The following is a 12,897-nucleotide window of genomic DNA, read 5'->3' on the forward strand; positions in this document are numbered from 1 at the left end:
ACTCAGCTGACTGAGCCACCCAGTTGCCCCGGCTTTTGAGCTTTTAAACAATCAGTCCTTGCTGATATAGATCATTGATGAAGAAATTAAGTCATCCAGAGGCCGTATAACCTGTGCTGCTGGTTGGTGAGGTACATAGAGATTTGTACTCTAGGAGCTGGCAGTCCAGCCTAAGCTGTCATATAGTACCTGGTACGTTCCTGATTCCATGTCTCCTTGGTTTTGGCCATAAGAATCCTGTTCCTAAGGTGGCCTTTGATTCTATAAAATTTAGGTTTAAAAAAAGTCTTTTTAACTTAGGGATTTAAAAAAAAACTCTTTAAGTAGAACCCATATCTACCTAACTCCATCCAGAAATAGAAGTGGGGAAAAAACTCAGTGGGTTGAACTGAGTAATTTTAATTTATTTCTCAATTTGATTCAATTTAATTTATTTTAACTAGGCTGTAGGCCTAAAGTGGGGCGTGAACTCACTACCCTGAGATCAAGAGTCACATGCTCTACTGACGTGAGGCAGCCATGCACCCTGAACTGAATAGTTTTAAGTGTCTGTGTACTTCTTGCTTTCCACTTCTCAGTTCTTTCTTTGGGGTTTCTTTAGAAGAATGTGAAGCCTTGTTCTTCTGTCACTTAGCTATCACCAACTTTGAGGCCTGGTGGAGGCCTCAGCAAGCTTTCCTTTTCTTTTTTTCCCCTTTCAAATTTTAATTTATTTGTTTATTTTGAGAGAGAGGGAGGGAACATGAGTGGGAGAGGGGCAGAGAGAGAGAGAGAGAGAGAGAGAGAGAGAGAGAATCCGAAGCAGGCTCCCCACTGTCAGAGCAGAGCCTGATGTGGGGCAAATAAATAAACATCTAAAAAATAAATTGGGGGAGGTGCCTGGGTGGCTCAGTTAGTTAAGTATCCAACTTCTGCTCAGGTCATGGTCCCGTGGTTCATGGGTTTGAGCCCTGCATTGGGCTCTGTGCTGACAGCTGAGAGCCTGGAGCCTGCTTCCGATTCTGTTTCCCTTTCTCTGCCCCTCCCCCGCTCACTCTTGCACTCTCTCCCCTCTCTCTCAAAAGTAAACAAGCATTAAAAAAAAACCTTTCATATAAAAAATAGGGGTGTCTAGGTGGTTCAGTTGGCTCAGGTCATGATCTTGCAGTTTGTAAGTTCCAGCCCTGCTCCAGGTGAGCTCGAGCCCCACTTCAGGTGAGCCCCACTTCTCTCTCTCTCTCTCTCCCTCCCTCCCTCCCTCTTCTCTCTGCTCCTTGCTCACTTGCGCCCCCCATAAATAAATTAAATAAATTCAAGTTAATTAATAGTGTAATATTGGTTTCAGGAGTAGAATTTAGTGATTGGTCACTGACATATAAACATCAAGTGCTTAACACCCATTTAGCCCATCCCCCACCCACCTTCCTCTATCAACCCTCAGTGTGTTCTCTATCATTAAGAGTTCGTTAGGAGGGTGCCTGGGTGGCTCAGTTGGTTAAGCATCCAAATTCAGCGCAGGTCATGATCATCTTACAGTTTGTGGGTTTGAGCCCTGCACTGGGCTGCGTGTGGACAGTCAGAGCCTGGAGCCTGCTTCGGTTTCTGTGTCTTCTTCTCTCTGTGTCTTCCCCAGCTCATGCTCTGTCTCTCTCTCTCAAAAATAAAGAAAACATTTTAAAAAGTTTTTAATAAAAAAGAATAATTTAAAAAGTCTGTTATGTTTTGTTTCCCTCTTCCCCCCCCCTTCCCATATGTTCATCTGTGTTGTTTCCTAAATTCCACACATGAGTGAAATCATACGTTATTTGTCTTTCTCTGAATGACTTACTTGGTTTAACATAATACACTCTAGCTCCAGCCACTTTGTTGCAAATGTCAAGATTTCATTCCTTTTGATGGCTGAGTAATATTCCTGTGTGCATGTGCGCGTCTGTGTGTGTGTGTGTACACACATCTTCTCCATTCATCAGTTGATAGACACTTGGGCTGCTTCCATATCTTGGCTATTGTGAATAATGCTGCTGTAAACATTGGGTGCATGTATCCCTCTTTGAATTTGTATTCCTTGGGTAAATACCTAGTAGTGTGATTTTTATAGGGTAATTCAATTTTTAACTTTTTGGGAAACTCCACACTTTTTTTCAGAGTGGCTGCACCAGTTTGCACTGCCACCAACAGTGTAAGAGGGTTCCCCTGTCTCTGCATCCTCGCCAACATATGTTGTTTCCTTTGGTGTTAATTTTAGCCATTCTGACAGGTGTGAGGTAGTATCATTGTGTTTTTGATTTGTATTTCCCTGATGATGAGTGATGTTGACTATCTTTTCATGTGACTGTTAGCCATCTGAATGTCTTCTTTAGAAAAATGTGTATTCATGTCTTCTGCCTGTATCTTAACTGGATTGTTTTTTGCGTGTTGAGTTTAAGTTCAACACTTATTTTGGATAGTTTATTTTTCAACACTATTTTGGATAGTAACCCTTTATCAGATATGTCATTTGTAAATATCTTCTCCCATTCCATAGGCTGCCTTTTAGTTTTGTTTATTGTTCCTTCTCTCTGCAGAAGCTTTTTATCTTGATGAGGTCCCAGTAGTTCATTTTTGCTTTTGTTTACCTTGCCTCCGGCAACTTGTCTAGGAAAAAGTTGCTCCAGCCAACGTCAAAGAGGTTGCTGCCTATGTTCTTCTCTAGGATTTTGATGGTTTCCTGTCTCACATTTAGGTCTTTCATCCATTTTGAATTTATTTTTGTGTGTGGTGAAAGAAAGTGGTCCAGTTTCATTCTTCTGCATGTCAGTAACCAGAGCAACAGTTCTTAGAGTGATAATACTGAGAAAAAATTGAGGTATCTTAATCAGAGATCATGTCAGTATTGGCTCTCTTTGTTGTGTGACATTGGGCAGATCGCTGATCGCTCTGATTCTCTGGGTTTGTTTCCTCTTGTGTTCACAGTACCTTCAGAGGTGGTTGTAAATAAAAGTATGTATGAAAGTGCTTTGTAAACAATAGTATGCCGATAACTGTTAGTGGTTTTCCGCAAGGATTTCCAGGTAGTTCATGGATATATCTCTGTTAATCATATTATGACAGTATTATAATGTAGTTTTGTTTCTATATGAATTATTTACATTTAAAAAAGCATGGAGCCTTTTGTCTTCCCAGAGTGCTCAAGGATCAAAAATTGCCACGTGTTGGTCCATAGTTTCTGAATTTTTTCTTTGCAGAGTAAAACACTATTTTTAAGGGATTTTTTTTTTCTTTTAAGAATCAATACTACCCTTCCCTCAAAATTAGGTTTATCTTGGTCTACAAAAGGGTGATCTCCCACCGCAGGGTTTCTTTTACAAACTACTTCTTTCTTAGGGTCCTTGGGTCCCAGCTCTGTCACTTGAAACAGTCTTAAAATTGGATGTGACAAAGAGCCCAGAAACTTATTGGAGATGGCAGAACCTGGTTGGGATGCCTGGTCCCTCAGGGAGGGTGCCAGAGGAGCAAGCAGGCTGCTCTTGGTCCTGCTCTATTTGGCCAGTCTGGGTTGGCTATAATCACTGCCACCTGCCCAGTGTCTAGCTGGTGTCCTTTTGAGCCTGGCTAATGCTGCCTGTCTTACACTTCCTGGCACTGCCCTAGAGTAGAAACAGACTCTTAGGGCCCTGAGAAATCTGGGTTTTAGAGAAATATTTTGAGGGTGACCTGAAAGGGCTTTGGTTTGGGCAGATTTGAAATGCAAATAAGGTTCAGAGATCTGCTGCTAGGTGCTATTAAGGAGATTTCTCTTTTATTATTGCCTCTAATAGCCCCTGTCATACTTAAACCTTGAAAAGAGGGAGACATTCAGAGTGTATTTTAGGAGAATTGCAAACCAACATTTACTGGGCCTACAGTGCTGGACCCTTTGTCTACATACATCATCCCATTACTGTTTTATGCTTAGCTGTGGTCACTCTACAGAAATTCTGACAGTAATTTAGAAGGAATAAATTGAAGATACACTCTTGGGGTACCTAGCTGGCTCACTCAGTAGAGCATGTGACTCCAAGGGTCATGAGTTCAAGCCCCACATTGGGCATAGAGTTTCCTTAAAAAAACAAAACAAAACAAAACAAAAAAAAAAAAACACACTCTTTCTCACTAAACTAGTGTTAAGCTGAGTTGTCTCTCCATGTATTATTTAGGTAACAGCTATTTATTGGATATGGCATTGGGGCCAAAAGACACACTTCCATCTCAGTGGGTTACAAATTTTGGGGGGAGATAAAATACATAGTACTTGGTGGTAGTTATGAAAAGCAGAGTGGGCACAGTGGAAAGAGCAGATGTGTGCTGAGTCTGTTAGATCTATGGCCTCAGACAAACAGGCTGAGTCCCAGTTTCCTCATTTGTGAAATGGGGATAATACCACATAATTTGCAGGAGAGACTGAAGAGTTTTTAAAGATTTAATGCATATAAAGTGCTCAGGACAGTGCCTGGAATATAATGGAAATGAAATAAATGGTAGCTACTATTTTTGCTAGTTAATGAAAAGAATAGAATAATATAACATAAACACCTTAGAACCTATTCCAGTGATATTGACATGTCTTCAGACGTGTTTTTTATGTTCTACTTAGTGGCACATTTTTGCCTTTTAAGAGTGAATTTGATTTTTGAAAAGACGTAAGTACGAATATTTTTGTTGGTGGTGGTATGACCTCAGAAATGAGATATGAACATCATATAATATTTATGGATGTGTCTGATTAGAAACTGGGTTTGGAGGCAATTCCCAAAGAGGCATTCCCAATTTTTTGAGCAATTAGATTATCATTAGAGATATGCAACTTCTGCAGATGAACATACTAAACATATTTTGAGAATCACTCATTTTAGTATGTACTACTAAGTGTTAGAATAAATGACAGAGTCTATAAATGCTGTGGGAGAACAAAGAAGAGGGGATTAGAATAGAGTGCATTGCTTTGGGAAAGCCTGTAGAAGATAGGACTTGAGTTGAACCTTAAAGGAGAGGTAGGGTTTGGCAGTAAGGGAAGAGGGATGGTATTTCCGAGTCTTTTGGGCCAGTCACAAGAGCAAAGCGTATGTAGTTTGGTTTAGTCAGCAAATGTTGATTGCCTACCTAACTGTGTGCTGTACATTTGGCTGAGCTTGGGAACTCAGATGAATGGACAACTGCTCTGACTTAGTGTCCTGGGGAAGAGGCACATAAAATGAACAACTATAATACAATATAGTAGTGTAGCAGAGAGGTACAGAGGCAACAGTGTGAGTGTGGAAGAGGGGCACCCAACCCAGCCTTAGGAATCAAGCAAGGAAGAGGAGATGGTGAGATCAGGCTGACTGCTGTGGTAAGTTACTGTGTAAGAAAGGAAGATGATGGGATGAGACTCTGCTGGGGTTGAAGCTAAGAATTTGAAACTTCATGATATAGGAAATGCAAAGTCCTTGGAAAAGTTTGAGCAAGTATTTGGGGACATTAGTGAGTTGGTATGCAGAATGGATTGGCATGATAAGAGATGAGAAGCAAGGAGGACATTTGGGAAACTTTTTGCAATAAAACAGGCTAAATACGAGAAATCTTTGAATTAGAAATGTGGAGGAAGGCGTGGAAAGGCAGGGAAAAGAACACGAATAGGCAGAGTTCTTGGCTGACTCGTCACAGGAAATGAAAAAGGTCACACATTCATTCTGAACTTTGGGATCTGATAGAATGTTGCTGCTGTTAAATAGGGGTGACAGGAGGGTGAGTATGATACTTGACATGGTGCCCGGGTGCTCACAGAGCCTGGCTCTTTGGGAAGGCACCAAGACATTTCGTGTGTGTCTCTTAACCCGCCCCCCACTCCTCACCATCTCTGCATCGCAGTCTAACTGCTTTGGATTTTCATTGCAGCTCCTCTACCCCCACCACCCATGATCCGAAATGGTGCCAGGGATGCTCCCCCTCCCCCACCACCATACCGAATGCATGGGTCAGAACCCCTGAGCCGAGGAAAGCCCCCACCTCCTCCCTCAAGGACGCCAGCTGGACCACCCCCTCCTCCTCCACCACCCCTGAGGAATGGCCACAGAGATTCTATTACCACTGTCCGATCTTTCTTGGGTGAGTAGCAAGCTGTTTTAGTCTCACAGTTCCTGTGGTGACTTCACTAATTCCAGTGGCCACTCTACAATGGGAATGGTCACTGGGTACCCTTTGTTGACAGTTCTTCTCCTAACTTCCTCTCGGACTTCTGGGCCTTTGCAAATTGACATGCCTTTCCTTTTGCAAATTCTAGGCATGATTGCTTTGGAAGAGATTGAAGTAAAATCAGTAGGTGTTGTGTTAATAACTCCAAAGCCATTCTCTTGCTCCCTAAGGATCATTTGTGATTAACTTTTAGGTCAGAGACTTTATCCTCTTCAGGATTATTCAGGCAGGAATTATGTATCTTCCTAGGAAGGAGAGGGCCTTTCTGGACCTTTAGAAAACAAACAAAACACACCACTGTACACCACATTAATCTAATAATACAAAGCCACTGCCTAGCTGTGTTACTTTGAGGAAGCCATTTCATTTCTCTGGGCCCCGCTTCCCTCATCTATGAAATGAGGGGGTTGAGATCAGGAGTGTATCATATTTAACTTTTCAAGGTTATAAATGAGTCTTAGGCCCCACCTAAGAGGTTCTAATTCATTAGGTTTAGAATGGAGCCCCAAGAAAAGGTTGTCCATAGGGTTTTCTCAGACCCTCTGTTGAGGACCCCTGGAAAGATCTATACAGCCCCATTCGACCCTAACACTCTACATTCTTTAATGGTTAACTCTTACCCACTCCTGCTCTAGTCTGTTCCTAATAGGTGGACCAGGGTTTTTGGAATGTGAGTGAGTCACGCCCATAGAAAATTTGAGCCGCCTTGTAGAAGGGCCATGGAAAGTGGGAGTGGGGGCCGTGAGAGGGCTCTCCCAACTGTGTCGTAGAATTTAAATGAGGGTAATTTGGACCAGAGGGGAATTATCTGGTCAGATCTCTCACTAGCTCATGACAAAAATTCCCGTTTTAGGTTAATGTCTACCAATCTGCAGATTCAGTTCAGTTGGTTTCCCATGGTGACAGTCTCTAAGATGACTGAAACAGAACTGTATTTCTTTCTCTTCCCATGCAAACAGCTGGGCTCCTTTCATGTTAAGTGTGTGGTTTTTGGTGGAAAGATTTGAAGAACCAATTCAAAGATTGATTCCTTTTCATTAGAAAGAGCCTTTCATTAGAAAGATTCTTTTCATTAGAAAAGAGCCTTTAAGCACAGCCTCAGCATATGAGGTGCCTAGAAAGATGCTCTTGCTGGCCTCCAGAACCTTGGTTTAGTGGGCCAGGCGGGCCCCTCATCGTCCATCAGAATGCACGGGAAATTAGCAAGGGGAGGGTCAGAAGTGGTACGGAGTATGTGGGAGCACATGAAAGAGTAATAGGAATTAATTTTTTGTTCTTTTCCCAGATGATTTTGAGTCAAAGTATTCTTTCCATCCAGTAGAAGACTTTCCTGCTCCAGAAGAATATAAACACTTTCAAAGAATATATCCCAGCAAAACAAACCGAGGTGAGAAGAGCAGCCATGAAAGTTTTTCCATAATTCCATTGAGTGTAGAATTGGTGTGTTTTTCTTAGGTTAAAATTTGCTTCTCCTCACCAGTGTTTTCTTAAGAAAACAAAGATAACAACAAAACCAATCCCTAAATTTTAAAGGTTAGCTTAAAGAGGGGCGCCTGGGTGGCGCAGTCGGTTAAGCGTCCAACTTCAGCCAGGTCACGATCTCGCGGTCCGTGAGTTCGAGCCCCGCGTCAGGCTCTGGGCTGATGGCTCGGAGCCTGGAGCCTGTTTCCGATTCTGTGTTTCCCTCTCTCTCTGCCCCTCCCCCGTTCATGCTCTGTCTCTCTCTGTCCCAAAAATAAATTAAAAACGTTGAAAAAAAAAAAAATTTAAAAAGGTTAGCTTAAAGAGCCTGTCTCTTATTTCAGGAATGTTTGGGTTATTCAGGGTCTGGTGGTTGACCTTCTGTATGTGATTTTCATTTTTATATTTTTCAGCTGCCCGTGGAGCCCCACCTCTGCCACCCATTCTCAGGTGAAGCCTGGCTTGGTCCTGTTCCTCAGGATAAGGATGGACCCTCTCCTGTGCTCAGATGGTCCCTTCCATTCCCCTGAAACCTGCATGAGAGCTCCTGACGTGTTTCTCCAGTGCAACCCACCTCTAGACACCAAGCGTCCTCCCCACTCACCTCCATCTATGCATCTCGTCTCTAGACTTGGTGATTGGACTCTTTATATTGACAGGAGGGTCTCAAACCCTGCATTCATCCCTCCTCTTGCAAGCCCTGCTAGCCAGATGAGGAAAAAGCTTCCATGTCTCCTGCTTTCCTTTTGGGGAAAGGTGCCTTGTTGTGATGAATGAACTCATTGTTGGGGCAGGGTGGAGAATAGTACTCCTACCTTCTCCTACCCACAGTGGGGGAAGGTTGGCGAGTATATTCTATTTCATCATTCAGGAGGCTGGCATGGCCAGGACTTCTGGGGGGTGGGCATTTTTAGTGAAACAGGAAAGGAATTTGCAGAGAAGTGATCTGTTTTAAAGGTCATGTTTGAAAAAAGGGCAAAGAAACGGTTCTGCTTTCTTTTTAGGGGTATTTTGGTTTTGTTTTCACCCCACCCCATGCCACCACCCCAGGGAGAAGTTGGATATTACAAATACTAAATACTAATCAGTTGAACTAAACATCTAATAAGAAGAGAGGGTGAAATAAACTGGGGATCCTTTTAGAGCTAGTCAGTTTCTGTGCAGCAAAGGGACCAGGAGCCATTTGCATCCTCTGGGAATCCCTGCCCATTTGCCCATTTCCTCAGGGTGCTGAGGCTGAGGGATGTTTTTCCTCTCTGCACTGCCCACTCCCTCAAGAGAAAAGTCCCATTTTTTCGTTCATTACAGATTCACATACTCCAAAAACCTGCAATGGGAGATGGGAAGATAAGGCCTTGGCCTTGGCACCTGGCCCTTTTAGTCCTGCTCAGAAACTTCAGCCCCTCATGGGTGCTCCAGGATGACAAGGGAAGGGTGAAGCACCTCATGGAAGGGATCAGCTCTGTGGACTTCGAAGGACTTTAAGGCCTACTTATTCCAAAGTTCACAGCCCATCTGGCTGAGTATGTTCTTTCTGTTCCTTTCTCCACCACTCTTGCCTTCCCAAGACTGAAGGGATTATACAACCAAATAGAGAAGGGTGAGGAAGCTTATGGGGATAGTCAAAGATTCCTCTGTGCCAAGAAGCACAAAGACTTTGGTGAGGTGTGCTTCAGTCCAGTTGATCTTCCTTGGCAGTCAGCAATATGTTTCTTTGTCTTCCAGTCCTGGTTAAAGGGCACAGAGGAAATGGGTCCCAATCTAGGTAGGAACTGAGCTTGGATGGTGCGACAGGGACTTCACCATTCTCCAGCAGCAGGATGGGGCTCCCTGGGTTCTACACATGGGTTGGTTTGGTTTGCTACAGCTCTTGCCAAGTGCAGAGACTGCTCAAAGCTTGGAGTTAGAGCAGGAGAGCCAGGGCTATTCCTTGAAATGGATGGGGAGAGTCAATTAACAATTATCACCAGGTACATCAACAGGCTTAAACTGCCTTAGGGACCTCTCTAATCTGTTAGATCACAGACTAAGGATCTGTGCCTGGTGCCCAGTGAAACCCAAGTCTTCCCAGTGCTAGATGGGAGAGCTCTCAACTTGGGTTATTTGTATGGGGTCTGCTATCCTCTGCCATCCCCTGGACTACATTGGGCCTTGGGACAAACCATGGTGAGGTCTGTCACCAAACTTTTCTAATCATTGTCTTTATTGTTTTTATTTTCAAATCTGTTAGCAGTTACCTCCCAGCAGTATATCCCTAGCATCCTGAAGCCAGGATAGCTGAGACAGGGCACTAGTGGAGGGAAAAAGAGTTACAAGAGTTAATTCTGCAGCAGAGTTCCAGGGAGATGCTGACCAGTTACTGAACTTGGACTGTGAAGTCTTCCCATTTGTTTTTGAAATGGGAGTTGATGCCTTTTGTACAATGTTATCAAAGTATATCTTTTTTTTTTCCTCCTTTACTCAAACATAGAACATCAAAATGAGTATCACAAGTAAAAGCCAAACCCCAGCTTTTCATTGGGGCTGATAATCCTCCTCTGTGACCTGCTGTCCCTCATATTCCCCAGCATTTGGGCTGTGTCACATGGGTATTGATTGTATTCTCATTTTCTTGGCTTCATGAAAAAAGGCCTGGGCCTAGATCTAATCAGAGGGATTTTCTTCTTGAGAGCATGTTGATGGCACAGTACCTATTTAAATGTCTTTTGCCTTATACGTTATTTGGTCCCTCTGTTAATAACAGATTTATTGTCATGTATATTTACTATTGAAGAATGGGAATGTGATCCTCATAGTTATTGATCTATTTTATATGTTGTAAAAAGCTTGTAAAATAGATTTAAGGTGGGCTGGCTGCAAGAGCACTAAAACTTCTCACCTTTTAAACTGCTCTTTTTATCTGCTTGTGGGAATTTTGTCTCTTCAGTGGAAGATTGGGTGGTCTCATGTTGAGACTATTGCCCAGTCCCATTAACCCCCTTATTCCCTCCCAGAAGGAAGAGACATTGCCTAACTAAGCATCAGGAATCTGTGTTAAAAGCCCTTGTGCGGGTTTGGTTTTATGATGTTTTTCTCTAGTGGGAAAAACTTAATTGTTTCTTTCCACCCTTTCTGGGAAGCAGAGCAGTGGCTTCCAGGTTTTTAAATGAGCTAGATGCCCCTCTTCCCTCTTTTTTGGTCACCAGACCTGGATCGAATCACTTTGATATTCCAGGTATGGTTTTTTTCTGTTGTGGGGATTTCCTCCAGCTGCAGAACCCTATCATCCTCACAGCGTGGGCTCCCAGAGTGTGGGTTTAGGGCTACCCCACCTGATGGATGTGAGGCTGCTGTCTCCAGAAATGCATCCCAGCACTCCTAACTGGCAAACGCAAGGAGACTAGCCGCTGGCCATTGCACTGGGGGCATTCCCTCCCCCGACAGCTTCCCAACTTGAAGCCCAGATTTACCTCCAGGGAGAGGTGAGAAAAAATTGTAAATAGACTTGCTACAGAGCAACTCAGGGTTGGGGTGTGTTTTAATTCTCCTGATCACTTGAAATAATCTGTAGGCTGAGTGCTTATGGGAGTGGGGGAGAAATGTGACTCCAGGGTCCTTCCCTTCCGCAAAGCTCTGGGGGTGGAGTACAGGGCATCTGAGGCCCTTTGATGGCACTACACTGAGCTGTCTGTCCTTCTGGAAACCCAACCTACGATCAACTGCAAATCCAATTCTTCACATTCCAGTTGTAGCCTTTCTTTCCCTACTGAATCTCAGTCCCTGGCCATGTGGTCAAGGTGGCTTTCTGTAAGACACCCTGATTTAGGGAATGGAAGGCATTACAAGTCTGCCTTCAAGACTCATCTCTTAAAAGCAAAATGTAACAAAATTACAGCCACCTTCAAGATACATACAAAAAGAAGGATAACTTTAACTGAAGGAAGGATTTGGTTCCATTCAACTCCACGGTCATTGTGCCTTTACTTGTGTTAGAGTTCTCTGCTTTCTTCCTCTCTCCCTTTGAAGCAATTAAAATCTTCCTTGATAACTGCTGTTTCCTTCTTTCTACTCTTGTTTCTAACAGCTTAGTGGGTTTCCTCTAATTGTCTTAAATCTCATTCCACTGGTGGCAGAGGGGCCAAGCCTTCTTTTCTCATGTCTAACCTTTGTCCTTTCCCACGGGGACCAGTGTGAAAGTCATAGTCAACACTGAATAAAAGACTAGAGTGACATGTGTGGCGTGCGTGAGTGTGTGTGTCTGTCCATCTTTGCGTGTGGGTCAGTTTATTTTCTTTATAAAAAATAATTTATTGTATGACTTATTTTGGAGTTCTACTCCAATTACAGTGCTCCCTCACCCAATTAGCAGTGATTTTGCCCCCTCCCTCCCCACAATGTATAGTCTGGTCTCAGGTTGGATTCTTTGGTACATTTCTTTCTTCTGGATGCCGTGCAGTTTAATTAAACCTTGCTTAAAAACAAAAACCTGAAAACTGTGTACTCTTGTCTGGAACGCCGCCTCAAGTGGTGGCATAGAGAGGGGAGAAAATCTGTTGCCTTCAGTGAGTGTAGCGGTTTGACTAGGACCTCTGAGAAGGGAGATGCACTGACTTGGGCGGAAGCATCTGGTAGCTGGAGGGGTTTTCCCTCCTCCCCTCTTGCTGTTTTGAATACCACAGTTCATTAGCCATGCTCACCTGGGTGATTCTGATAGATTTGGTCATCAGTGTTTGCCACCTACCTGATTTCAGGGGACCCAGGAGATGCTCTGGCCTTGTCCTCTCCTTCTATCTCTTAAGCTTCTTTCTACCTGTGTTGCATGGCAGTCTCAGACTGAGGTATGGAAGAAAAGGTGGGGGCAGAGCAGACATACTGTGCGTGTCTATTTTTATTTTTATTTTTTATTTTTTTTCCCCTTTCCTGCTTTTTGCATTGAAATCTTAGCTGGCTTTCTTGAACTTTGACTTGGGGTGTAAAAACTGAACCAGACATTCTCTGCTTACTGTGGTCAGCTGACATAATCACCACCAAGACTTAATGAGCTTACCTTGCACTTTTCATCACTAGGAAAGGTCTTGAAATTATTTCCCATACTGATTCATTATGGGTGTGTGTATGAATCACTTTCACATAATTTTAGATATGAAAACATGTGAGAGGGAGGGGGGAAAGGCCTCCTTTCATTTTCATCCATACTTAACAGATTGGCTGAATCCCTGATTATTTGACCCATCATTGTTATTAATATGATTAATAAACTACCTATTTATTGATTTAATTGTTCCTCCT

The 12,897-nt window shown here is 43.2% G+C and overlaps 1 protein-coding gene across 6 annotated transcripts in view; it reads left to right on the forward strand.

The window, feature by feature from the left end:
* The window catches only part of WIPF2 (WAS/WASL interacting protein family member 2), a 50,438-nt gene extending 37,552 nt beyond the window's left edge, over nt 1–12,886 (forward strand). For all 6 annotated transcript variants that reach the window (XM_049636006.1, XM_049636002.1, XM_049636001.1 and 3 more), the window contains 3 exons: nt 5,872–6,081; nt 7,454–7,555; nt 8,043–12,886. In XM_049636006.1, the coding sequence (XP_049491963.1) occupies nt 5,872–6,081; nt 7,454–7,555; nt 8,043–8,083 (353 nt within the window). In that variant the 3' untranslated portion in view covers nt 8,084–12,886. The remainder of the gene's footprint in view (nt 1–5,871; nt 6,082–7,453; nt 7,556–8,042) is intronic.
* Nucleotides 12,887–12,897: the final 11 nt, after the last annotated feature.

This window comes from Panthera uncia, chromosome E1, assembly GCF_023721935.1.
Source record: "Panthera uncia isolate 11264 chromosome E1, Puncia_PCG_1.0, whole genome shotgun sequence".
In the NCBI taxonomy this organism is placed as follows: Eukaryota; Metazoa; Chordata; class Mammalia; order Carnivora; family Felidae; genus Panthera; species Panthera uncia.